The sequence below is a fragment of the Gopherus flavomarginatus genome, chromosome 6 (genome assembly GCF_025201925.1).
Source record: "Gopherus flavomarginatus isolate rGopFla2 chromosome 6, rGopFla2.mat.asm, whole genome shotgun sequence".
In the NCBI taxonomy this organism is placed as follows: domain Eukaryota; kingdom Metazoa; phylum Chordata; order Testudines; family Testudinidae; genus Gopherus; species Gopherus flavomarginatus.
The window spans coordinates 104,548,153-104,572,455 of record NC_066622.1 but is presented as its reverse complement, the minus strand read 5'-3'; the positions used below and the strand labels follow the sequence as shown (position 1 = coordinate 104,572,455).

The following is a 24,303-nucleotide window of genomic DNA, read 5'->3' as shown; positions in this document are numbered from 1 at the left end:
GTGTATCCAGGTCAGAAGAGTTTCCTAGGTTCCATTAATATCAGTTCATGCAGGTCAAGTTAAAATAGACCTCTTTACACCTTGCACTAAACTCTACTTGGATTACTGACATACATAAATGAATTTTAAATTATACTCATTCAGCACCAGTGAGCAAACACATTTCACACATCCATTTGCAGTCTCAATAAGGCTTAAAATACCTGTTAGCCACACTGTGCAGCCTCGAAATCCACCTCTTGTACCCACAACTTGGCCTCTTTTGCTCCTGCTGACATGATGAGCTTGATATACAACATTAGTGGCTCTCTGGATATTCTACACCCAAACAAAAACAAAAACAAAAACAAGTTTATTGGTTCATACTAAAGAACATAAAAATCCAAAGGGAACTGGCGAGAGGAGAAAATTCAGATTCAGGATATTCAAAATGAAAAAGGAGGTTATTTACAGTAAAGCACAAAGGAAGTATGTTTGCAGTGCTACCTGTTTCTGAATAAATAGTGGACAGCTTTACATGGAACTCAGGCAACTGTTCAAAAAGCGGGACAAATAACCGAATAAGATGTGTCTTCGGTTTCAGATGGACTTAATTCAATTCAATTGTTTTTCTAAGATCCCTAATTCAATTTTTTTAAGTTGCTTTTTATCTTTGATCCCCTCATCTTGAGCCTGTCATACTAGTGCACTGCCATACTAGTGCATATGTTGCCACTGACTATGAGCACAGCAGGAATTTCCTGTTAAAGCTGATATGAAATTTAATCTGCATACGGATTGCTGTAGCGAGGGTGCTCTGAGGTGGCTGACTTGCCCTCAGGCACATGCACTGCATAAAAAATGAAATGTGGATGCAAACTACACACTCACCATGTTTTCTGTCTCATTTCTCAAATTCTGTGCATGTTAAAGCACAATTGTAACTGTTTACATAGTGTAAACCAGCGATTCTCAAACTGTAGGTCGTGACCTCATTTTAATTGAGTTGCCAAGGACCGCTATTAGCCTTGCTGGGGCCCAAAGTTGAAGCCCAAGCCCCACTGCCTGGGGCCAAAGCCCAAGGGCTTCAGCCCCGAGGGTGTGTGGGCTCAGATTACAGGCCCCCCACCTGGGGTGAAGCCCTTGGGATTCGGCTTTGGCTCCCCTGCCAGGAGCAGAGGGTCTCTGGCTTTGACCTTGACCTCTCCCCTTCCCCCCCGCCCAGAGTGGCAGGGCAATTTTTTGTTGTCAGAAGGGGGTAGCGGTGCAATGAAGTTTGAGAACCCATCATGTGAACATTTAAAGCTGTCAATTTACTGGATATGAGTGTTATACTTAAACTGACAGCTTAAATTGCTAACACTCATATCCAGTAAATTGACTGCTTCAATAGTTTACAATATGTAAACAATTAAAATAATACTTTATTGTGCTAAGGTCAAAGGATAGAATTCTCCTTGTTCTGTCCCTAGAGCACTAGGGGAGCCGCCGCTTTGGCCAGTGTCTCTGCATAATCCTGAAACCACTGGCCATGCTTTAAACCCCTTTTCCCACTGTCAAGAGTCAGAGTTCTCCTGCTCAGCCTCTCCATACTGCACCCACTTTACCATGGAATATCAGTGGCTGTGTTGCATTTAGGATCTTCTGTGCTCAGAGGGTAGGATGGGGTGGGTTTTACTTTGAACAGCAATGTTCATTTTTGCGTAAATCACATTTATACTTAAATTGTGGTTTTGAAATATTCATACATTCAAATTGTGGTTAAATTGCAGAAGCATTTCACTTCACATCAACCATTCTCTCTCTCTCTCTCACACACACACACAAAACTGTCTTTTGCTAGCAGTGATTATAAGCTGGTACCACTGCCTATTATTAAAGTTGCTTGACATTTCCTATTATAAGGACCTGTTTTTGGTTACTTATAACTTTGCCAAACTAACCATTTAGGCTCACATGTTCCACGCATAGGAACCAGTGGAGTGGAGGGGAATAAGGTTAGAGGGAGGGTAGCCAGCTCTGATGAGGAACAGGTATGGGGGAAGAACCTGGAGCAGCTGGATAAGGAGACTAGGACGAAGCTGGGAAGGAGGGGTGAAGATTGGACAAAGAGCTTGGATAAGGAGACTAGGACGAAGCTGGGGAGGAGGGGTGAAGATTGGACAAAGAGCTTGGGGATGGAAACTGGGATTGCAAGCAAGTGGAGATGACGTGTGTGTGTGTGTGAGAGAGAGAGAGAGAGAGAGAGAGGGGGATACTGGAACTAGAACTAGAAGGTAACAATACTGGGGACAAAGTGGCAGGGGGAGGGGGAAGGAAGAGTGGTAATGAAATGGGAACTGGGACTAAGGGAAAGAGACAGAGATTTCGATGGGGAATCCAGAGTGGAGAGACTAGGACTTGTTGGGCAAGCACTGGGACTACGATGAGAGGCCTGAGGAGAAAAAATAGTATCTGATCATGTACTCATAGACTGTATCACAATGCATAGGTACCAGTGGGGGGAGAGGGGAAATTAAAGTTGTATCAGCATCCTTCATTCTGGCATTTTCTAATATTTGAGTGCTTGACTTTGCAACCTTAATAATAGTCTTTTGACATAGTTTTTCTGTGTGTAATGTATGTCTCTCCAACTAAATAGGGCTCTGGATTCCAGAACCTCTCTCCTAATTTAACAGTGCAGTATTTCCTGTCCATATACTATCTTTCAAGCAAAAATCAGAGGCTACGTTGCAGCCATTATAGAAACTAAGCCTTTATTTATCCCCCATATAAACTTGCTTTTTTGCTGTTCTATTAATTGGCTCACAGTAAACTAACAGATCTGAGACAACTGTCTGGATATCACTGAGCTTTGCCTTCTCACAAAGGTTGGTTTCCTACTGATTCAGCTGAAGAAATGGCTTCAAGAGCCTGATGGGAAAAAAGTACAAATATTTTCTGCCCAAACAAATTTTGCTTAATAGCTGGGTTTATGAGAGATAACATATGGTATATGAATTATCATGGGTTCTTAAACTTTGCCATGACATTCCACCCCATGCTATAAAAATATTTACTCTTCTCCTGATGTTAGAGAAGGCAGTAATAATATTTCACTTGCCCCAGAAAAGTTGTAAGAGAAGACAAAAGAACAAGGAATGGGAGAGAGAATAAAATGGAAAGAGTATTTTAAACATATTGGCAAGGCAGCTTGTATATTGTTCCTGCTCGTTGGGTCATTAACATTCTTAGCACTCAGCAAACAAATAAGCATCTATTGAAAAAAAATCAATATTTACTAAACTACGGAGGTTTTGGCTTCTGTAGAATTTTAATTGAAAAATTATGCACGCTACCCTGTTCTTGCTATTGCCTTCCACTGAAGAGGTCAGTCTTTCCAGAGAGATCACCCTCACAGGGAAACACTTATTTACTGTATTCCAAGTTTCATGCTAATTTTAAAAGTATTGATCTAAATTTTCAAAAACTGGGCTCCATTTCTGTGTCTAAAAACCGTGGCTGCAAGTTTGCACTCTCAGTTACTTATGGAAACCTAGATCTCCAGGTATCTGATTTTCATGTACTATTAGCTATCTAAGTATCCAAGTGACAATAATGCACTTTTGAGTGTATATGCAATTGTGAATCTAAAAATGCCCCAAGTTTATTTGCAGCCTCACATAGGGTGGCCCAAGGTAAGTAGAACTGAAAATCATGCCCAATTATAAAAAAAGAATTGTCCAGATTTACAAGAAGTAATAAATTCCCATTCTTGCATCCATGTCACCATTTCATGTCTTGATGGGAAATCCCAAAGCTAAAAAGTTTTGAGGGCTACTGTCTCAACCACAGCAGGTGATACATTCTATCCCTTCTGGGAATCCACAGTCTCTATTGCCTCAACTCCCACTTCCCATTTTAACTGGTGCTGCTGCTGCTGCTGGCAGGGTGGTTCTCAGGGACTGACTCAGCAATCATTTCATTGGTTAGGATAGGTTCTTTTTCAGTTTTTTCTCTTTGTTGCTACTAGCCAGGTTAAATACATTTGCCATTTTTAAAGCAGTTCTTTGCTGCTACTATGTCCCCATGGTAGGGACAAACGAGCAAGCACCACTATCTGACAAGAACCAATTTCTGGCCAATTAAATGTGCTGGTTCCCACTACATTGACACACATTAGTTGCTCCAAAATAAGGCCCTCACCTAGCATCATCTCCTGGAACACAGGTAACAGTTCAGCATAGCTGTAGGTATGGAGGCGCCAGTGAAGAAAATCATTCAGTTATGGATGAGTCTATTCAGAGCTTTTTAGCTGGGCAGGTGAGGCAGCATTTGAAACAGACAGTGTTGCCAACTCTTGCAATTTTATCATGAGTCTCATAATATGATGTGTTTTTCTTAAAGCCCAAACTCCTATTATCATGCAATTATGTGAGAACCTCAGCTTTCATTTAAAAAGAAAGTTAATTTCTAGCCCTCAGAGTTGAGGAAGAAAGCATGACATGTGACTGATCCGAGTGTACCCAGAAACCAGAAGTAAAAAAAAAAATTATAATTTTTATTTTTAAAGATCATGTGATTTCTAAGCCAACTTTGTGATTTTTGTCATCCTGACTCAGGATTTTTAAACACCTGGAGTTGGCAAAGATTGGCAATTGTCTCATGATTTTAGCACAAGTCTCATAAAAGTTAGTTTTTTTCTTCAGAGATCCAGCTGCTGGAGTCATGTGAATGCATGAGAATCTCAGGTTTTCATTTTTCTAAACTCATTCTTAGCCCTCATGTTTGAGGAGAAAAGCTTGAAAACGTGACCTGAGTGTAACTAAGGCTCAACAACCAGAAGGAAAATATAAGAAGTCACAATGTATTTTTTAAAATCCTGGTTTTAAATCCAATCTCAAGATTTTGGGGGGGGCCTTACTTGTGAATATATATATATAAACAAACATTTGGCAGTACTGAGAATGTTTCATAGCAGTGCAACTTTGGTCATCCCTTAGTTTCAGGCTGCAGCATTTGAGCAAGTGCTAAATGGACACAGCATCAAGGCATCCTAGAGAGAAGTCTGTCAGAATTAACAACTATTACCAAAGATGAAAAGCAGTATTTATGATACACTATGATTTAGCATAATTTAAAAATGCAGAATCAAACTGCTAATGACTATCCCTACAGAGCACAGAGATCCTCAGTCAGTGTCCAAAGTCACCACCTTTCCAAGGTTTGGCTTTACTGGTAATACAAAAAAAACAAACAACAAAACTCCAGAACATAAACCTCTGCTGATGCTTCCTCCTCAAGCCAGGCTGTTAGTATGGTTTCCTTTCAGGACCTCCTCCATTCTAGAACCCTGGTTTTCTCTTACTCAAAAAGAAATTTTCCCGCAACCTGCACATTCTCACTGCAGCTAACTGCACTTTGCAACAGAGCCTAGGGTGATTCAATGGAAAAAACCGTGCTCTCCTATACAGTCTCTTATAGGCTACATCTACACTTGGAGCTGGCTGCGATTCCCAGCTCGCATAGACAGACTTATGCTAGCATCCTAAAAATAATACTGTAGCCATGTCAGCCCAGGCAGTGGCACAGGTTATCCACCTCAAGTACAACCTCCGCAAAAACTCTGTGGCAGCTAGCCTCTGGTGCCACAGCTCATGCTACTGCTACTACCCTATTTTTAACATTCTCAGATGAGAGTTATCACAAGCATGTGCATGAGCAGGGAATCACACACAGATGTAGCGCTACTCTGCCAACTTGTTACACACCTAGACTTCAAACACTCCTACACCAAACCCAGAGTGCCAATATTGTGAGGGATTGTTTGCAGACTGAAGGACACATGACAGATGGTTTTCATGGGCAAGTCAAGTGAGGGAAAAATATGTTAAGTATCTTTGTAAAATAGAATATGTTCTTCAGAATTTTGTACCACTCTCTTTAGTAGCAGCTTGTCTGTTACACACAATTTTATAAAATAGTTTTTCAACATGTTAATCTGGTGGAACTATCCTGCTCGAGAGAAACCTTGTTGGTGACTATACTTCACAGAGGCTCAAGAATTAAAGTAGGTTCCTGGACACCTTATAGAAGTAACAACAAAAAATAGGGAAAATTGCTTGTTGGTCAGCTATTAATCTCTACTGCATACTCATCAAACAGCATTTTTTCGCTCCACAAGATTCTCTGAGAACTGTGTACCCAAAGCACCACAAAATGTACTTGGAAAATCCTGCAGCCCATTTACAGTTCTATAGCCTGCAGGAAATTCTAGCTTGAGACCAAAATCCTGTTTGACTTTGTCTTGCATATTATTTGTTCATCTTTAGCTGATTCATTCTTAAAGAGAAAAAAAACTTTTAGAAACTGTATTATGAGTTGAGAGAATTCAAAACCTCCCCCTGAAGTCCCCCATGGTAATCCCTCCCTCTGGAGTTTCAACACACACAGGTTAAAATTCTTGCTGTCAAACATAATGGAAGATAAATACAGGAGAAGTACATTAAAGCAATACAAAACTTTTTGTTGGGTAGATTGAGAGGACATGACAAGACAGACTGTTCACCATGAAATACTGATTTAATCCAGAATGATTCATCATCTTAAAACTGGTTTGGGAAGTCAGATCTGAAACATTAAACAATCAGAGTGAAACCAAGAATGTCATCGCCAGAAGTCAAACATTGACATCTTGAGAACAAATCTTTGAAAAGATTCTAAACCCAAAATTTTAGCCACAAAAAGTGGACATATGACAAAAGAATGTTTCTTGACACTTATGTTTCAGTCAGTGGTGCAGCTTACGGTTGGGGGATGGGACTGGGAGAGACAGTTTAATGAGAATATAAGCTATTTTAAAAACACTTTCATTTCTAGCTCTTAAAATGGCCAAGTAAACCTTTTAAATGTGACTCAGAGCTAACCTATGCAGTGCAGGCTGAGTCTGAGATAGATGGTCCAGAACAATAACTGTAGGAGAGGAATGAACTTCCAACCATCATCTCAAAGCAGTGTTAACTCTGAACTCTAACTACTGCAGGAGGACAATTTAATGTCAGTGTCGTAAAATATTAATTTCACCACCTAGATAGTGGAGGCAGGATTTAAGACCTGAGCCTCTCACTTTAATTCCCAGGAGGCCTGAGCTCAAGGAGCCAATTTTGGGACCTGAAGACACACACAGCATATTTAGGCCTTTGCTTGAATTAAACAATTTTACCACGTTTGCATAATGTTGCAAACAATTGAGTTAGCTAACACAATGCTGCCTATGACTGAATAGTCAGTGTAGATCAGGACAAACTGTGTTCAACACTGGGTCAGTTATATCTAATTCATCCTGTTCCAGTAACGTCCAAACATGTCAAAACTTTCTTATGCAGACATGGACTAACTTGAATACATTTGAGGAAGGCAATAAAAAAAGCTGGCAAGTGCCACCTCCAACTTCACATCTCTGGATAACACCCTTGCAGGCAGAACATGGAATGGAAACAACAACGTTCACTCTGATGAATTAGATCCTCCTGATCATGGATATCTATTCTCATACAACTAGATCTGTCCATGATGCTATTGATGATAATCTAATCTCAAAGATGCAACAGGGATTAATGGAAAAGAACAGATGGTTCCAATCTTTTTAAGAGAGACAAGATGAGTGAGACAATGCCTTTTACTGGATCAACTGCTGTTGGTGAAAGAGACAAGCTTTTGAGTTTGCACAGAGCTCTTCTTCAGCAGTGGAGAGATGCCTGCCGCTTTGGATCTGTTATTCTGGCAGGATCTGGTGTTGCTTTGAGTTGGTGTGTCCTGGTCTGTGCGGACCTTGCTTCTGATGATGAGTTTGGAGAGGCTGGGGGGTGTTGAAGGCCAGAAGAGAGGGCTGAGGAAATATTTCTTCTAGGATGGTGTCATAAACAGATAGTTAAGGATTAATGTCTCTTTTACCTGAAAAGGGTTAAGAAGCTCTGTAAACCTGGCTGACACTTGACCAGAGGACCAATGGGAGGACAAGATACTTTCAAATCTTGGTGGAGGGAAGTCTTTTGTTTGTGCTCTTTGTTTTGGGGGTTGTTCGCCCTTGGGATTGAGAGGGACCAGACGTCAATCCAGGCTCTCCAAATCTTTCTGAATCAGTCTCTCATGTTTCAAACTTGTAAGTAATAGCCAGGCAAGGCCTTTTAGTCTTATTTTTGTTTTCTCAACTTGTAAATGTTCCTTTTTTCACTGAGAGGATTTTACCTCTGTTTGCTGTAACTTTGAATCTAAGGCTAGAGCGGGTTCCTCTGGGCTATAGGAATCTGATTACTCTGTAAAGTATTTTGCATCCTGATTTTACAGAGATGATTTTTACCTTTCTTTCTTTAATTAAAAGCTTTCTTTTTAAGAACCTGATTGATTTTCCTTGTTTTAAGATCCAAGGGGATTGGATCTGGACTCACCAGGGACTGGTGGGGGGAAAGGAGGGGGGTGGTTAATTTCTCCTTGTTTTAAGATCCAAGGGGATTGGACCTGTATTCACCAGGGACTGGTGGGGGGAGTGGGGGGGGGTGGTTAATTTCTCCTTGTTTTAAGATCCAAGGGGATTGGACCTGTATTCACCAGGGACTGGTGGGGGGAGTGGGGGGGGATGGTTAATTTCTCCTTGTTTTAAGATCCAAGTGGTTTGGACCTGTATTCACCAGGGAATTGGTGAAGTCCCTCAAGGCAACCCAGGGAGGGGAAAGTTTTGGGGGGGACAGAGAGTGTTCCAAACACTGGAATTCTGGATTGTGGCAGTGTACCAGATATAAGCTAGTAATTAAGCTTAGAAGTGTCCATGCAGGTCCTCACATCTGTACCCTAAAGTTCAGAGTGGGGAAGGAACCTTGACAGATGGGATCCCCATCAAGTATGGGCTGTAGTTGTTTGATGATACCCTGTATAGGTTCCAGTATGGGGTGGTAGGTGACAACTAAGGATGTGCGGTTGGAAAAGATTTTATTTCTGTTTTTGAAGCGGGTTCTCTCACAGGGTAGCCCATTCCATGATGCGATCTACTTCTCTGGTGGAGTGTCCTTGTTTGACGAAGGTAGTTTTGAGTGTGTTATGGTGTATATCCTGGACTTTCTCCTCAGAGCATATTCCATGGTACCTGACTGCCTGGTTGTCGATAACAGATTTCTTGGTATATTTGGGTTGATTACTGGATCTATGAAAGTAGGTGTGATGATCTGTGGATTTCTTGAATATAATTTTGTGCAGGGTCCCATTGCTGAACCTGATCATGGTGTCCAGGAAGTTGATGCTGGTGTGGGAGTGTTCCAGACAGAGTTTAACGAATGGTTGGTCATTGTTGAAGTTGTGGTTGAAATCTATGAGAAAGTATAAGTCATTTGTCCAGAGGATGAAAATATCATTGATGTATCTCAGGTATATCATTGGTTTCATGGTGTGTTTGTTTGCAGAGTGCCAATAGGCAAATTCTCTTTTGTTACCAAACTACTTACTTGGGGAGACCCGTAAGACTCTGTTTTCTTCCCCCATTCTATTTAACTTTTACATGAAACCGCTGGCGGAAACTGTATGTCGAAGTTCCAAATGTCTGTCGGCTTAGATTTTAAAAGTATACTTGTTAGTTTGCCAGTTGAGAATTGGCTGGTTTCAGACTGATTATTTTGAGTCTTTTTTCTTAACTCATGTCCCCAAAACAAACGGTCATCTCTTCTAAACTAAATAGTTAAAAGAGGCAAAAAAAAACACCGCCATGAATGTTCAAATATTCACATACTGCTAAGGATAACTTCTACTTGGCATATGAGATGGGCAAATGGAATAATTTTCTTCTCTTAACTGACAAACAATTAATTAAACAGGGGCTGCTAACAGGGAGTTTCGCAAGGGAGTTGGGAAGGGGAGTAGGAAGGGAGCAGGGGTCCCTTGTTGGTCCTATCCGTGACCTGCTAGTCCCTTGAAAACCTATGAACCAAACTACATCCAAAACCTCTCTCTTTAAAGCAGAGCAGAGAGGACAGGAAGCTGCAGACAGGGGAGTTTGGAGTTTGACAGAGGGAGGCTTACGATGGTTAGGAAGACCCGCAACACCCGTGGCAGCACTGCTTCTGTCTCCTCCACCTGCGCCTGTAGCCAGACAGAGCACCAGAGCGTGGATGCTTCTAGCCAGATTCTGGTGTGGTTTTGTAAAGACTGTAACTTGCAATTTCCACTTACTGATATCCAGGATGGGGGGGCATCCAATGTGAAAGGTGCCTACTGGTGGAATCTCTCAGGCAGCAGGTAAGAGAGCTACAGGAGGAGGTGGCTAGGTTGAGGAGCATCCGTATCCATGAGCAATTCTTGGACAGTGTCCATGTTGAGACAGCTGAGGTAGCTGTCCCAGTTCACAGGACTGCTGACACACCACTGGTGGAGGAGGAGATGGCTCAGGGTGGACACTGGCAGCTGGTTACTTCTGGCAGCGGGCAGTGCTCCACCTCTGCTGCGAATCCTCCCGCCGTGATAATAGGTAACCATTATGCTCTTCTTGATACAGGAGAGAAGGAATCACCCCCTACAGTAAAGGAGGAGAAGCCTCGTACCCCTAAGGCTGGGAGGTCTGCTGCCACCACTGAAAATAGGAAATGTAGGGTAGTGGTGGCCGGAGACTCTCTGCTGAGGGGGACGGAGGCGCCCATCTGTTGCCCTGACATTTCACCTTGGGAGGTATGCTGCCTGCCGGGGGCCTGTATCTGAAATGTTACAGAGGCATTGTCGAGGATTATCCGACCTTCTGACTACTACCCCATGCTACTCATCCATGTGGGCACAAATGATACTGCGAGGTGTGACTCTGAGCAGATCAAGAGTGACTACAGGGCTCTGGGAGTACGGGTGAAGGAGTCTGGAGTGCAGGTGGTATTCTCTTCGATTCTTCCTGTCAAAGGTAGGGGCCAGGACAGAGACAGATGCATCATGGAGGTGAATGCCTGGCTGCGAAGATGGTGTCACCAGGAGGGCTTTGGCTTCCTCAACCACGGGATGCTATTCAAGGAAGGACTGCTAGGCACAGATGGCGTTCACCTTTCGAGGAGGGGAAAGACCCTATTTGCACACAGACTGGCTAACCTGGTGAGGAGGGCTTTAAACGAGGTTCGACAGGGACAGGTGAGCAAAGCCCACAGGTAAGTGGGGAACATGAAGACCTGGGAGATGGGTTGAAAACAAGAGGGAGTGTGGGCTATAATGGCAGAGAGAAAGGAGGGTCAGGGCAAAACTGGGAGGCAAGATCAAACCAGTATCTTAGATGCCTATATACAAATGCGAGAAGTATGGGTAATAAGCAGGAAGAACTGGAAGTGCTAATAAATAAATACAACTATGACATTGTTGGCATCACTGAAACTTGGTGGGATAATACACGATTGGAATGTTGGTGTGGATGGGCATAGTTTGCTCAGGAAGGATAGACAGGGGAAAAGGGAGGAGGTGTTGCCTTATATATTAAAAATGTACACACTTGGACTGAGGTGGAGATGGACATAGGAGATGGAAGTGTTGAGAGTCTCTGGGTTAGGATAAAAGGGGTAAAAAACAAGGGTGATGTCATGCTAAGAGTCTACTACAGGCCACCTAACCAGGTGGAGGAGGTGGATGAGGCTTTTTTTAAATAACTAACAAAATCATCCAAAGCCCAAGATTTGGTGGTGATGGGGGACTTCAACTATCCAGATATATGTTGGGAAAATAACACAGCGGGGCACAGACTATCCAATAAGTTCCTGGACTGCATTGCAGACAACTTTTTATTTCAGAAGGTTGAAAAAGCTACTAGGGGGAAACTGTTTTAGACTTGATTTTAACAAATAGGGAGGAACTCATTGAGAATTTGAAAGTAGAAGGAAACTTGGGTGAAAGTGATCATGAAATCATAGAGTTTGCAATTCTAAGGAAGGGTAGAAGGGAGTACAGCAAAATAGAGACAATGGATTTCAGGAAGGCGGATTTTGGTAAGCTCAGAGAGCTGATAGGTAAGGTCCCATGGGAATCAAGACTGAGGGGAAAAACAACTGAGGAGAGTTGGCAGTTTTTCAAAGGGATACTATTAAGGGCCCAAAAGCAAGCTATTCCGATGGGTAGGAAAGATAGAAAATGTGGTAAAAGACCACCTTGGCTTAACCACGAGATCTTGCATGACCTACAAAATAAAAAGGAGTCATATAAAAAATGGAAACTAGGTCAGATTACAAAGGATGAATATAGGCAAATAACACAGGAATGAAGGGGCAAGATTAGAAAGGCAAAGGCACAAAATGAGCTCAAATTAGTTATGGGAATAAAGGGAAACAAGAAGACTTTTTATCAATACATTAGAAGCAAGAGGAAGACCAAGGACAGGATAGGCCCACTGCTCAGTGAGGAGGGAGAAATAGTAACAGGAAACTTGGAAATGGCAGAGATGCTCAATGACTTCGTTTCTGTCTTCACTGAGAAGTCTGAAGGAATGTCTAACATAGTGAATGTTTATGGGAAGGGGATAGATTTAGAAGATAAAATAAAAATAGAGCAAGTTAAAAATCACTTAGAAAAGTTAGATGCCTGCAAGTCACCAGGGCCTGATGAAATGCATCCTAGAATACTCAAGGAGTTAATAGAAGAGGTATCTGAGCCTCTAGCTATTATCTTTGGAAAGTCATGGGAGACGGGAGAGATTCCAGAAGACTGGAAAAGGGCAAATATAATGCCCATCTATAAAAAGGGAAATAAAAACAATCCAGGAAACTACAGACCAGTTAGTTTAACTTCTGTGCCAGGGAAGATAATGGAGCAAGTAATTAAAGAAATCATCTGCAAACACTTGGAAGGTGGTAAGGTGATAGGGAATAGCCAGCATGGATTTGTAAAGAACAAATCGTGTCAAACCATTCTGATAGCTTTCTTTGATAGGATAATGAGCCTTGTGGATAAGGGAGAAGCGGTGGATGTGGTATACCTAGACTTTAGTAAGGCGTTTGATATGGTCTCGCATGATATCCTTATCAATAAACTAGGCAAATACAACTTAGATGGGGCTACTATAAGGTGGGTGCATAACTGGCTGGATAACCGTACTCAGAGAGTAGTTATTAATGGCTCCCAATCCTGCTGGAAAGGTATAACAAGTGGGGTTCCGCAGGGGTCTGTTTTGGGACCGGCTCTGTTCAATATCTTCATCAACGACTTAGATGTTGGCATGGAAAGTACGCTTATTAAGTTTGCAGACGATACCAAACTGGGAGGGATTGCAACTGCTTTGGAGGACACGGTCAAAATTCAAAATGATCTGGACAAACTGGAGAAATGGTCTGAGGTAAACCGGATGAAGTTCAATAAAGACAAATGCAAAGTGCTCCACTTAGGAAGGAACAATCAGTTTCACACATACAGAATGGGAAGAGACTGTCTAGGAAGGAGTATGGCAGAAAGAGATCTAGGGGTCATAGTGGACCACAAGCTAAATATGAGTCAACAGTGTGATACTGTTGCAAAAAAAGCAAACGTGATTCTGGGATGCATTAACAGGTGTGTTGTAAACAAGACACAAGAAGTCATTCTTCCGCTCTACTCTGCGCTGGTCAGGCCTCAACTGGAGTATTGTGTCCAGTTCTGGGCACCGCATTTCAAGAAAGTGTGGAGAAACTGGAGGGGGTCCAGAGAAGAGTAACAAGAATGATTAAAGGTCTTGAGAACATGACCTACGAAGGAAGGCTGAAAGAACTGGGTTTATTTAGTTTGGAAAAGAGAAGACTGAGAGGGGACATGATAGCAGTTTTCAGGTATCTAAAAGGGTGTCATCAGGAGGAGGGAGAAAACTTGTTCACCTTAGCCTCTAATGATAGAACAAGAAGCAATGGGCTCAAACTGCAGCAAGGGAGATTTAGGTTGGACATTAGGAAAAAGTTCCTACCTGTCAGGGTAGTTAAACACTAGAATAAATTGCCTAGGGAGGTTGTGGAATCTCCATCTCTGGAGATATTTAAGAGTAGGTTAGATAAATGTCTATCAGGGATGGTCTAGACAGTATTTGGTCCTGCCATGAGGGCAGGGGACTGGACTCGATGACCTCTCGAGGTCCCTTCCAGTCCTAGAGTCTATGAATCTATGAATATCTGAGAACCTTTGAACAAGTCTTCTGATATTTACTGAGAGTTGACCTAATGCATGAACAACTAAGAAAATGCACTAACTGCTGTGCAAGGCAGCCTGGACCTGGAACCTTATTACTGGTCTGAAGCATTAGATGCACAATTCGTCTTTCATAAACTAATCTGCACAGGGCCTACTTCTGCCTTCCTTAATCACACTGAATAGTACCTTACTTCATGAGAAGTCCCATCTCAAAGAAAGATACTGCTTGATGTGAGTCGGAGTGTCAGAAATAACTGGGCTCACAGTGAGCCCACTTCTCTCTGTCCGCCATCCCCATCGCAAAATCCTAGATCCAATACTGATTTAGTTACCTAAAAAACACAAGTGTTTCCGTGGCAAAAATCCTTTTCATTTTAGGAGGAAAATATTTGGAATTAGAATACAGTTTTTTTTCCATTATTTTAGAGAGATAGTATATTAAAAAACACAAACCCAACAGTTCTATAATTTCCCTCATTCCTGCCCCCCTGCATATCTCAGAGTGTTATATCTGGCTCATGCGCAGCGCCTGGAAAGGAACCAGACAGTAAATACCACAACAGTGGCAGTCTAAAAAAAAATCTCTTCCAAATAGGCTCTCCAGCATGAAAACATATTACACAGCTGTCCCAGAACTAGGCCAGCAGAGAAATATTCTCTGCAGCATAATATTAACACCACATTAGTTGTGCATCTCTCTCAGGGAAGAAAAGAATCAACCTTGTAAGAATACATGTAACACATGAGTGGTAATTGGTAATGCATACAATTGTGAGCAAACTGAAAGGCAAATTTTCCAGTGCAAAAACTGACTGTGTGCCTTTTTTATTAGACAAGCAAAACTACGTTTTAAGGTCCCAATCCTGCAAAGACCTATATTCATGCTTAACTCTGTGCACAATATGTAGCCCCACTGACTTCAGTGGGTCTACTCACAGTGCACACAGTCAAGTATGTGTGAGAGCTACTGGGAATGCATAAAGATATGCATATGTATTAGTCTTTGCAGGATCTGGGCCTAATTTTGCAATGTTATTCAAAAGCAAACTGATAAAGCACAATGGATGGGATATTGCAGATAGAGCCTGATCCAACTCCAATTGGCGATAAAGACAATATTTCCACTGACTTCAATGGGAGCTGGATTAAGCCCATAATGATTCATTTCCTTTAATTTGTGGACATTTGAAATTGACATTGTCTTTAATAGAAATACAGAAAGCCTACAGAATCAGAGCCACAGGGATTCCCCCCATTGGAGAAAGATGCATTTTTATTCATAAATGTTCAGGCAGAAAAGCATCTTTCCTTTAAGGGTTATTTAATAAGATGATGACTTTTTTTTTTCCAATTAAGCACTTTACATTTACCTCCTTTCTACATTTCAGTCTTAAACTTTCAAGGAGAAAAAAAAAAGCTTTTAAAACAGTTTGAGCAAATCAGTATTAATTGACAAATAATAAAAACAGCCCATTTAATTAGATAAGGCCATGATTTCAGCAAAAGTAATGGATGGAGTTCCAGCTGGGGTCGTTTAGCTCCAAATCCTGTAAAGATTTAAACACATACTTACCTTTAAGTATGAGAATTTCCCCACTAAAGCCAGCGAGACTGTTCTCATGCTTAAAGTTAAGCATGTACAGTACATTAATCTTCGCAGAACTGGAGCCTAACTTTGCAAATACAGTTACATTTTTGTTGCATTTTTTCCCCACAAGGTTTCTATTAGAAATATTCTTTTCAAAATACTGCAGAATTTCACATTTTATCCCACAACCAATTTTTTAACATTGGAACATTTTAACATGTGAAAGATCTTTTTAAAATAGATTTTAGCCTGAATCCTGCTCCCACTGAAGTCAGTCAGTGGGAGTTTTAGTGCTCAGGTTTTAATGAAATGCTGAAGTACACTGAAAATTTTTCATTTAAACTGCAAAACAAATTATTTTTGCCACCAATTCTCCATCTTATGCTCAGACAAATATTCCTTAGTCACATGATCAGTCCCAGTGATGTAAATTTGACTACTATGTGAGTGTTTGCAGATTTCAGCCCTTACTTTGTTGAAAACTGTTTAAAACACTATTATATTTTCCAATCTATTTTAGCATTTCAATCAGAATCTGAAATTTTGTATAATTTCTCAACAACTATGTCTAAAAAATGTATCTTTCCTTTTGAGACAAAGCACTACTGAACTCAAACCCTTATAGGTATTTTTATAAGTATCACAACATCATAAGGAAAAACATTACAACAACATTAGAAACAATTTTAAACATTTATAGCTAAAAGGAAACTAAACATAAAAATATATCAAGAAACTATGTTTACATTTATTTTTAATCAAGAACTATTTGCATCTTTGAGTGTTCATAATGTTGCACAAATATCCAAGAACCAATAAAACCACAATTAAGTTAATAAAACATTTTTATAAGAAAATAATTTTCTTTTAAGAACATTACAACAGGGCTACTCCTTCAGCCCTTGTCTTGTGAGTGGTCCCATTGACTTCAGTGAAACAAGAGAGCTCAGCACCTCCCAGGAGATGCACTTTATCTCAAGTGCTCAGACCCACAGGAACAAGGGTTTCAAGATTGAGTCCATAGTTTCTTGTGAAGCACCAAGTTAGTTTTTTATGCTTCTTAAATCTGCTCCAAGATCTAAAAGCCCATCCACTAAACACTTTCCAAAAATGAGTAGTGACAGAAGTTTTGCTCAAAAAATGAAGCTAGTTCTGGCTTTTTGAAAAATTTACACAATATCAAAAACCAAAACAAAACAAAAAAACAAACACCATCTGCCCATGCATTTGCGCACTTTTTTTGCCTGAAAGCAAAACAATCAAAATGTCTCTGTGCTGCTGAAATAAAACCTATTTCAGCAAAGGGGGTGACAAGGGCTAAAATTCAAAGGGTAAATTCTGCTTGTTGTAACTGTAGGCTGAATCTGTTGCTAGTAATCAGTCATTATGGCCAAACATCAGACCCTGGAGACTCACTATGGTTTCTTTTCCAAAACATTAGCATCAACGGGACTACTTGAATATGTAAGGACTACACAAGTGAGTAAGAGTTTCAGGATCAAACTTATTCTCTCTCATGGAAACAACCTTGGGAAGGGATGAAATTACAACAAAAATTTTGCAAATTTCAGTTCACAGAGCTCCATCATTATCAGTGGGACAGGAGCTGCAGGTCCAGAGGGCATGATCCTCCAAAAACACAGTTGTTCCAATATTTGTGAGGAAATCCCACTTACCTCAGGACATTTACAAATGAGGAGGAAACCCTGACGAGCACAGGCTTTTCCTTGTTCCTACCAGGCTCTTCTTTCTCCTCCCTAGTAGCACAGATTCTTCTAAACTCCGCTTCCCTTACACATTTAATAGATAATTTTCAGCTAGTATATGTGCACCTCTCATTCCCTCCACTCCTAAATGAGGGTGGGGGATAATTTGGACATGCTACTTGTCAATCAATCCCTTCTGTGCTAAAAGGCTGCATCACAGCTAGCTGAGCCACACAGTGATCTGCCACAGCAAACCCTGCATAAGGACTAATTGATTCTAGGGGCTCAGTTAGCATAACTCATCAACAGCAAAGTAAATTGCTGAACTGGGATCCCATTTTTTTATTCAGTGCTCTGAACTGAGTGGACCCACCCTTGTTCTTTGGCACAATTTAACTTTTTATGCTTGTTAATTTTGGCTCTACTACACCAATCTTTTTCCTCTACCAAGAACGTAACACTAAGGCTTTTAAAGAGACCAACAAAGACATCCTGGTTACCTGAAATAAGAAGTCTTTCAGCTTAGAGACAGACAGTTTGAAATGCAAACATTACTGTACTAACACATGGGTTTTTCATATCAGTGTTCTCCAACATTTTAGTCTTCAAGAATTTCTGATCCTGTAGCGTGGCACAAATTTTGAATGTAAAAAGAATTCTTATATCTTGTTCATTCATCCATAAATAATTTCTATAAAAATAAAAAAGTATCTCATGTTCCAGTCACCTTGCAAATCAAAAGCATATTGTGGTGTTTTCTTGAAATTGGTCTAATAAAGGAGATTAAAATCAGCCTTGCTAAATCTCACCCTCCCAAGTCACATAACTTATACTTATGAAACAGTAATAACACTACTTTTTTCATTAATGTGGTAAAATTGGGAGTAACTTTTGTACTTGGACTCTCATTTTCAGGATATTTCACAAGACTGGATTAAATGGACAGAGGTCATTTAATAAATACACTCTGTTCTCTTCCCAAAAATATGACAGGAGGCTGTGTGAAAGAAGATTATAGAAAGATGTGTCCAGTGAATATTTTGCCAAACACAGAACCATGTAAGTGTTTGACAAATTCCATAGTAAATTCTGATGGGGTCACTTTTTTTCTTATTCATTAAAAGCAACACTTTAAAATTAGCTCTGCAAATAACCCTACTTTGACAGATACGCCATGTCCTTCACATAAATAACAGGTTTTACCTCAGGAATTGAAACCTGCTGTGGTTTAAGGTCTGGAACCTGTTATATTCTGGATCAGTTTCAATAAGTCCCTGCTGGTCCAGAGGGACAAATGACAATGTTAAAGTTGTGACCACATAGTAAGAGAGGACATGTTAATCAAGTTGCTTAATACACTAGTGAAAAGTGCTCAGATTGTATGGTGATGAGCATAAAAACCTATAGAAAATAAAATAGGGACGGTCAGTCAAGCACTTCTATTTAACATTTCACATAATACAGCAGTAAGAGGCTTTCCAATGAAAATGAAAGGCAACAGATTTAAACTTTAAGAGTGATAAAACTAACTTTGTCACTGAGCTGCTATAGTTTCTCTAAAAGAAAAACATCTCGTTAAGAAAGCGGCAAACTGTGCATCAGTCTTTCACAATTTAGTAGGCAAAATAAATAAGATAAAGGTACAAATTTTAACTTTAACTTGAGCTATTTGTTAATTTTTGGTTTAAAAAAATTTCAAGTGAAAACTTAAAAAATAAAATAAAAAAATCTGTCCTCTGCACTTGGAAGGTCTGCATTACAGCTCCAAAAGGGGTAGTCTTGGATCAGGGATCAGACAGAAAAAGAAGTGATTCTGGTACCTTAAGGATTTTAAGACAATGAAGTTGATTTATGTGAATAGACCTTTCCCTTAACATAAAGTTATAACCATTGACTTACACAATCCCACTGTAAACAAAGCACTGATATCTCTTATCATAGCTATGCACGCACTGCTTTGTTTAGAACAAACAGCATAGAATTTGGCCCTGCATCATATGTCACTTAAAGATCATTTAATTTATAATACACTGTGAGATCGAGATAAATGCCTTGCTGCTAAACAAGGTTACACCTTGTTTAATTACAAGATGTAGTAAGTTTACTGTTTGCTATTCTCCTTTCTAAGCTTTAACTTCACAGTTACCTTACACACTAAGTGGAGGAAAGGGGAAGCTGAATTTACATGCATACTTAAACTGGAATTTCAAATTTGAACCTTTATATCCATCCAAAGATTTGAATTACAGCTTCTAGTTTTTGTGGTTTCACATTATTTTCTATGCCTAACACCTATATCCCTTACTATACAGTTACCCACCCAAATCTGACAGAAATCTGAAGTCTTCAAAAGCTTGAACTATGAAGAAATACACTAAAGAATTTTGATTACTATGACACAGTAGCAAGCTATATTGTTAGGATTGTTCACTTGTTCTTACCACAAAACCTGGTGCTCCTGTTCTGGTAGGGTGGGCTATATTATCTCCATAGGTACCTGCTGTAAAGCTCATTGTAGTTATACTGGCACACACTGACTTGTCTGTCCTAACATTAGTCGATTTAAGGGAGTGAGCAGTATGCCCTCCATATTAACGTGGTCCACTATCTTCTTCTATTTATTTATTTATTTATTTACAAAAAGGAGAATTACAAATGAACCCCATGAAGAACAATGAGACCAGAAACATAAAACAGAGTTCAAATATTAGGAAATTCAGAAAGCAGCAGAAGCAGGCACAGTTGAATATGCTGTTTTAAACTGTTCACTACTGTCATTTAATTTATTTAAAAAAAATTGCCTTGACAATATTGCCAAGACAAAAAAAACAAAGGGCCAAATTCAGCTTCAAGGTGACTCCATTAACCTTAGTGGTTTCACAGCAAAGCAAGCTGGCCCCTAGTTTAAAAACCTAACTGTGCAGGCAAGGTACCAACTCCACGTTGTGCTAAATAGCAAGTCTGAATCTTTTTCAAAGGCTGAATTCAGACTCTTCTGGAAGCACATGCAATGCCTTGTTAGTTAATACATAAAAGTAGCCTTGACAGTGGTTCTGGATCCACTCTGTCTGGCAGTTAGATTCTGCACTAGTAAAGGATGGCTGGAGCGGGGATGGGGAAAGAACCAGAAAAAAGGTTAAAAAAGCAGAAAGGGGGAGGAATGTCATTACATGAGGGAGCCAATAGCTATTCCTGTATTTAGGTTGCCTAACACTTTCCATTATAAAAATATTCGTGCAACTTGTTTTCAAGTTCTAACATTTTCATTCTTTGCAGCAGGTCTTTGAAATTTGGCAGGAAAAAAACTATGGGGCTAAAGCTGTACCTATCACTTGCCCCAAGGACAAGTGTCTAGATTTGTCCAGTTTGGGGCAAATTAAAAACTTACAAAAATAACTATTTCCCTTCTCTCACATGCATTCCTCAGGTAAACGCTGACAGCCTGCCAAAACAGCTGAACATGAACATTCTAATGAGCCAAGCTCACACTGCCACCCGAACAGCAGCAGCAGACACTGCCTTGGGAATCCTAGAAACCCAGAGAGCAGCTGCTGCTGCAGCAGCAGTTGCGTGGGGAGAGCAGGGCTGGGTTCTTCCTCCATACGTACCCAGCACTTTCCACCCATCCAGGATCTGACACATGGTCCCAGTGGCCCACTTCCCATCTCTGGAAGTGCAACATGGGGGCAGGATCCATGAAAAGAACCCATTAGACTCAGCACATATAAAAAAAACCTTAAGAAATTAGATACAAAAAGAGTTAAAAGAACATTATTTAGGTTGGTAAGTCAAGCATTCCAAAATTATGGTTGCTTGGGCGAGCTTAATTAAGCTTCTTGGAGCATATGCATCATGACAGTGTAACTACATAATCACGCTCTGTGTTTTTCCACAGAACTCCTGCCTCATTCAGTGGTCAGAATGGATGCATAATGAGACAGAATTAAGTTGTTCATGCAGTCTTAAATGCAGCATTTCCTAAATTCCAACTGCTTGACTTTGCAACCTTAATGTTCTAGGGTGATTTTATAATTATTTTAAATGTAATTTATGTTTAAAATGCTTGGGCTTTACATACTTGCTCTTTGATATTTTAGGTTTATGGACAAGAGGGAGATTCTTTTTTGACCTTCATATCATCATATCTGAGAATAGAGTTGAGAGATGAGCAATCTGAATAGATCAACTATTATCAGACCAGTTACGATGTTTAGTTTTCTTTTTATTATTTGCAGCAGTTGTATCAAGTTGTTATTCAAGGTTCTTTTATCTGTAAAAAAGCAGCAGCAGTTAAATGAAGCCTATGTACTCCAACAGAAAGAGGCAGGGCCTGATCCTGCTAACTGCCCTCTACTCCTGTTGATTTCAGTGCTGAGTGAGGGAAGTTCAGCATGCCAATAGATTGATCCGTCTTTGAAAATAATACATAGGACCATGATTAAACAAACTATTATTCCAAGGCTATATCCATTTGGCAGCATGTCTGTAGTTAGCTGATTAACTTTTTTATGACAACATTCAGGTAAGCAATCAAATCAAAACTACTAGAGATATCAGGAAAAAAAAGCGATATAATGGTTAATCAAACTATTAGTATAGGATTTTGCTAGGCAGAGTGACAGTGCAGATTTCTAGAGAGACACGATTGGTGAGGTAATGTCTTTTATTGGACCAGTATCCTGGGACCAACATGGCTACAACTACACTGCACAGAGCAGATTTCTGTCAATCTACCATTTGTTTCCTCAATCATAATTCAGTTTGAAACACAGGAATATTTTACTCCTTTTATGAGGTGTGAAATTGTCCTGGTCATTTTCAGCATATAGTCTGAGCATTCATCTGCATTTTACACTACATATGCCCCATCTTTTCATTTTCAGTAGGTATAGCAAAGGTGCACTCTATATCTCTTGAAGCCCTGGAATGGATTTCATCCTTTCTATTAACTTGTAAAAGTTGCTATTTCAGTATGAAAGGAGAATACATATACTTTATCTCAAAACAATTACTTTTAAAAGTACAAGCTAAGCCTGTTGCATTGCTACATTATTAAATTTATTTCCACGTTGTATTTTTACCTCTTTGATTTTACTACACTATAATAATATATTGTAAATAACCATTACAGCACTGGTACCCTGAACAGTTTGGATTCTACTCAGAAGGGGACCAGAGTGTACAATTCTTGCTTACATTAAGAACCACAAATTTCAATGGAGGCTATTTATGGAATAAGATACCAATGTAGCATGAGTCAGGTTACAAAATCTGGCCCTATATAGGGCTATTCTTCTATATCTCGCTTCAGGACTGAACTTCGCTATCTGGAGTAGGAACAATAATTTAAAAGAGAATAATTTAATTCAATGGAATTAACCTCAATTGGACTACACTATCGTAATTGGGAGAAGAATTAGCCTTTTGTGTTTAAAACTCAGAATTGTGCACCAAGCACAGCTGAAGCCCCATCTTTGTGTCATATCCAACCCTTATTTCACAGGCAGAATTCCTAATGAAGTCAATGGAAATTCTCAAAACTCAAGTGCAAATGAGGGGAAAATCTGTATTCAAAAGGAGTCAAATCCTTCTACTGAAATGGATGACAGTCTTGCCGTTGACTCCAATGAAACCAGCATCTGGCCCAATATCATCATTGTATGATGTAATTTTGTTCCTCAAAACATAAAGCAAAACTGCAGAGGTCAGCTAATAGATGAGCAAGGAAAATACTTATTGCAAACCACTAAGATGCTTCAGGTCAAGAAAAGCAAACAAAAACAGACCCTTAACTTGGGATATATTTCATATGTACAGACCGTGAATAAAAGTATTTCCCTCCAGCTACACTCATCTTGATTTACTTGGTGGACAGGTGATTCTGTTAAGTCTAATCGGAGTGGATCAATGTAGGAAAACTGGGTACACCTGTGGCCTTCCTGAGCCTTACCCATAATTCAGGTAGAAGCTCTAACGGCCTCATTCTGGGAGCTCCAAGAGAGAGTTCCCTTCCCATTTCCAGGACAATAAACATACTGGTTGAGTACGCAAGTTAGATTCTGAGTCTGACTAGCTTAAACTCTTGGTAGAGAAGATTGTTTGAAAAAAAATTCATCCAATACAGGATTTGGATCTACTGAAATAAGTAAATGAAACTTGTTATTTTCCTCAAGGTAGATGGTTAAAAAGAAACTTGATCAAAGAGGATTTTTATTATGATGGCATTTCTGTAGACAAATTTAAAAGATATGTGTTAATTTTTTGCATCTTTTTGGACAACTCTTTTTGGGCAATTTTTGCAGTAAATACTTCGCCATGAGGAATGTTATTTTGGATTTTATTTAATTTTGGCTGATAAGATATTAATACAGGAGCAGCCCTGCAACCATGTTTGAAATTTTAAAAGCTTTTTTCTGACTGCATCATTGTTACATATAGACTCTTTATCAGCCAATTCCAATGCTTCACTGTTTCAAAGATGAATCTGAAAAGCATCCCAGATCGCATATTTGCTGTTCCAATTCATAGCTTAGAGCAGATGCAAACTTTTTTTTGCTGGATCCCCTGTGAAAAAATTTCAGTCTGTGACAACCTCTGCTCCCCTCCCCAAAAAAAAGTGATATCAAATTACTATACATACTCATAAGAACATACTCATGGTATTGACACCCTTACTTCTGTGCTGCTGCTGGCTACCGCGCTGCCTATAGAACTGGTCAGCTGTAGAATGGCAACTGTTGTAGCTACCCCTCTTCTCCTCGGCCAGGGCTAGCTCTAGGCACCAGCGTTCCAAGCATGTGCTTGGGGTGGCACTTTTCAAGGGGCAGCATTTTGGCCCTTCTGGGGCAGCACTTTTCAAGGGGTAGCACTCTGGTTTGTTTTTTTTGTTCATTTGTTTTGCTT

At 40.0% G+C, this 24,303-nt stretch overlaps 1 protein-coding gene across 4 annotated transcripts in view; it reads right to left on the bottom strand.

Moving 5' to 3' along the window:
• PAPSS2 (3'-phosphoadenosine 5'-phosphosulfate synthase 2) overlaps positions 1-24,303 on the bottom strand; it is a 58,528-nt gene that overhangs the window by 24,053 nt on the left and 10,172 nt on the right. For all 4 annotated transcript variants that reach the window (XM_050959441.1, XM_050959442.1, XM_050959445.1 and 1 more), the window contains exon 2: positions 204-318. In XM_050959441.1, coding sequence (XP_050815398.1) covers positions 204-318 — 115 coding nt within the window. The remainder of the gene's footprint in view (positions 1-203; positions 319-24,303) is intronic.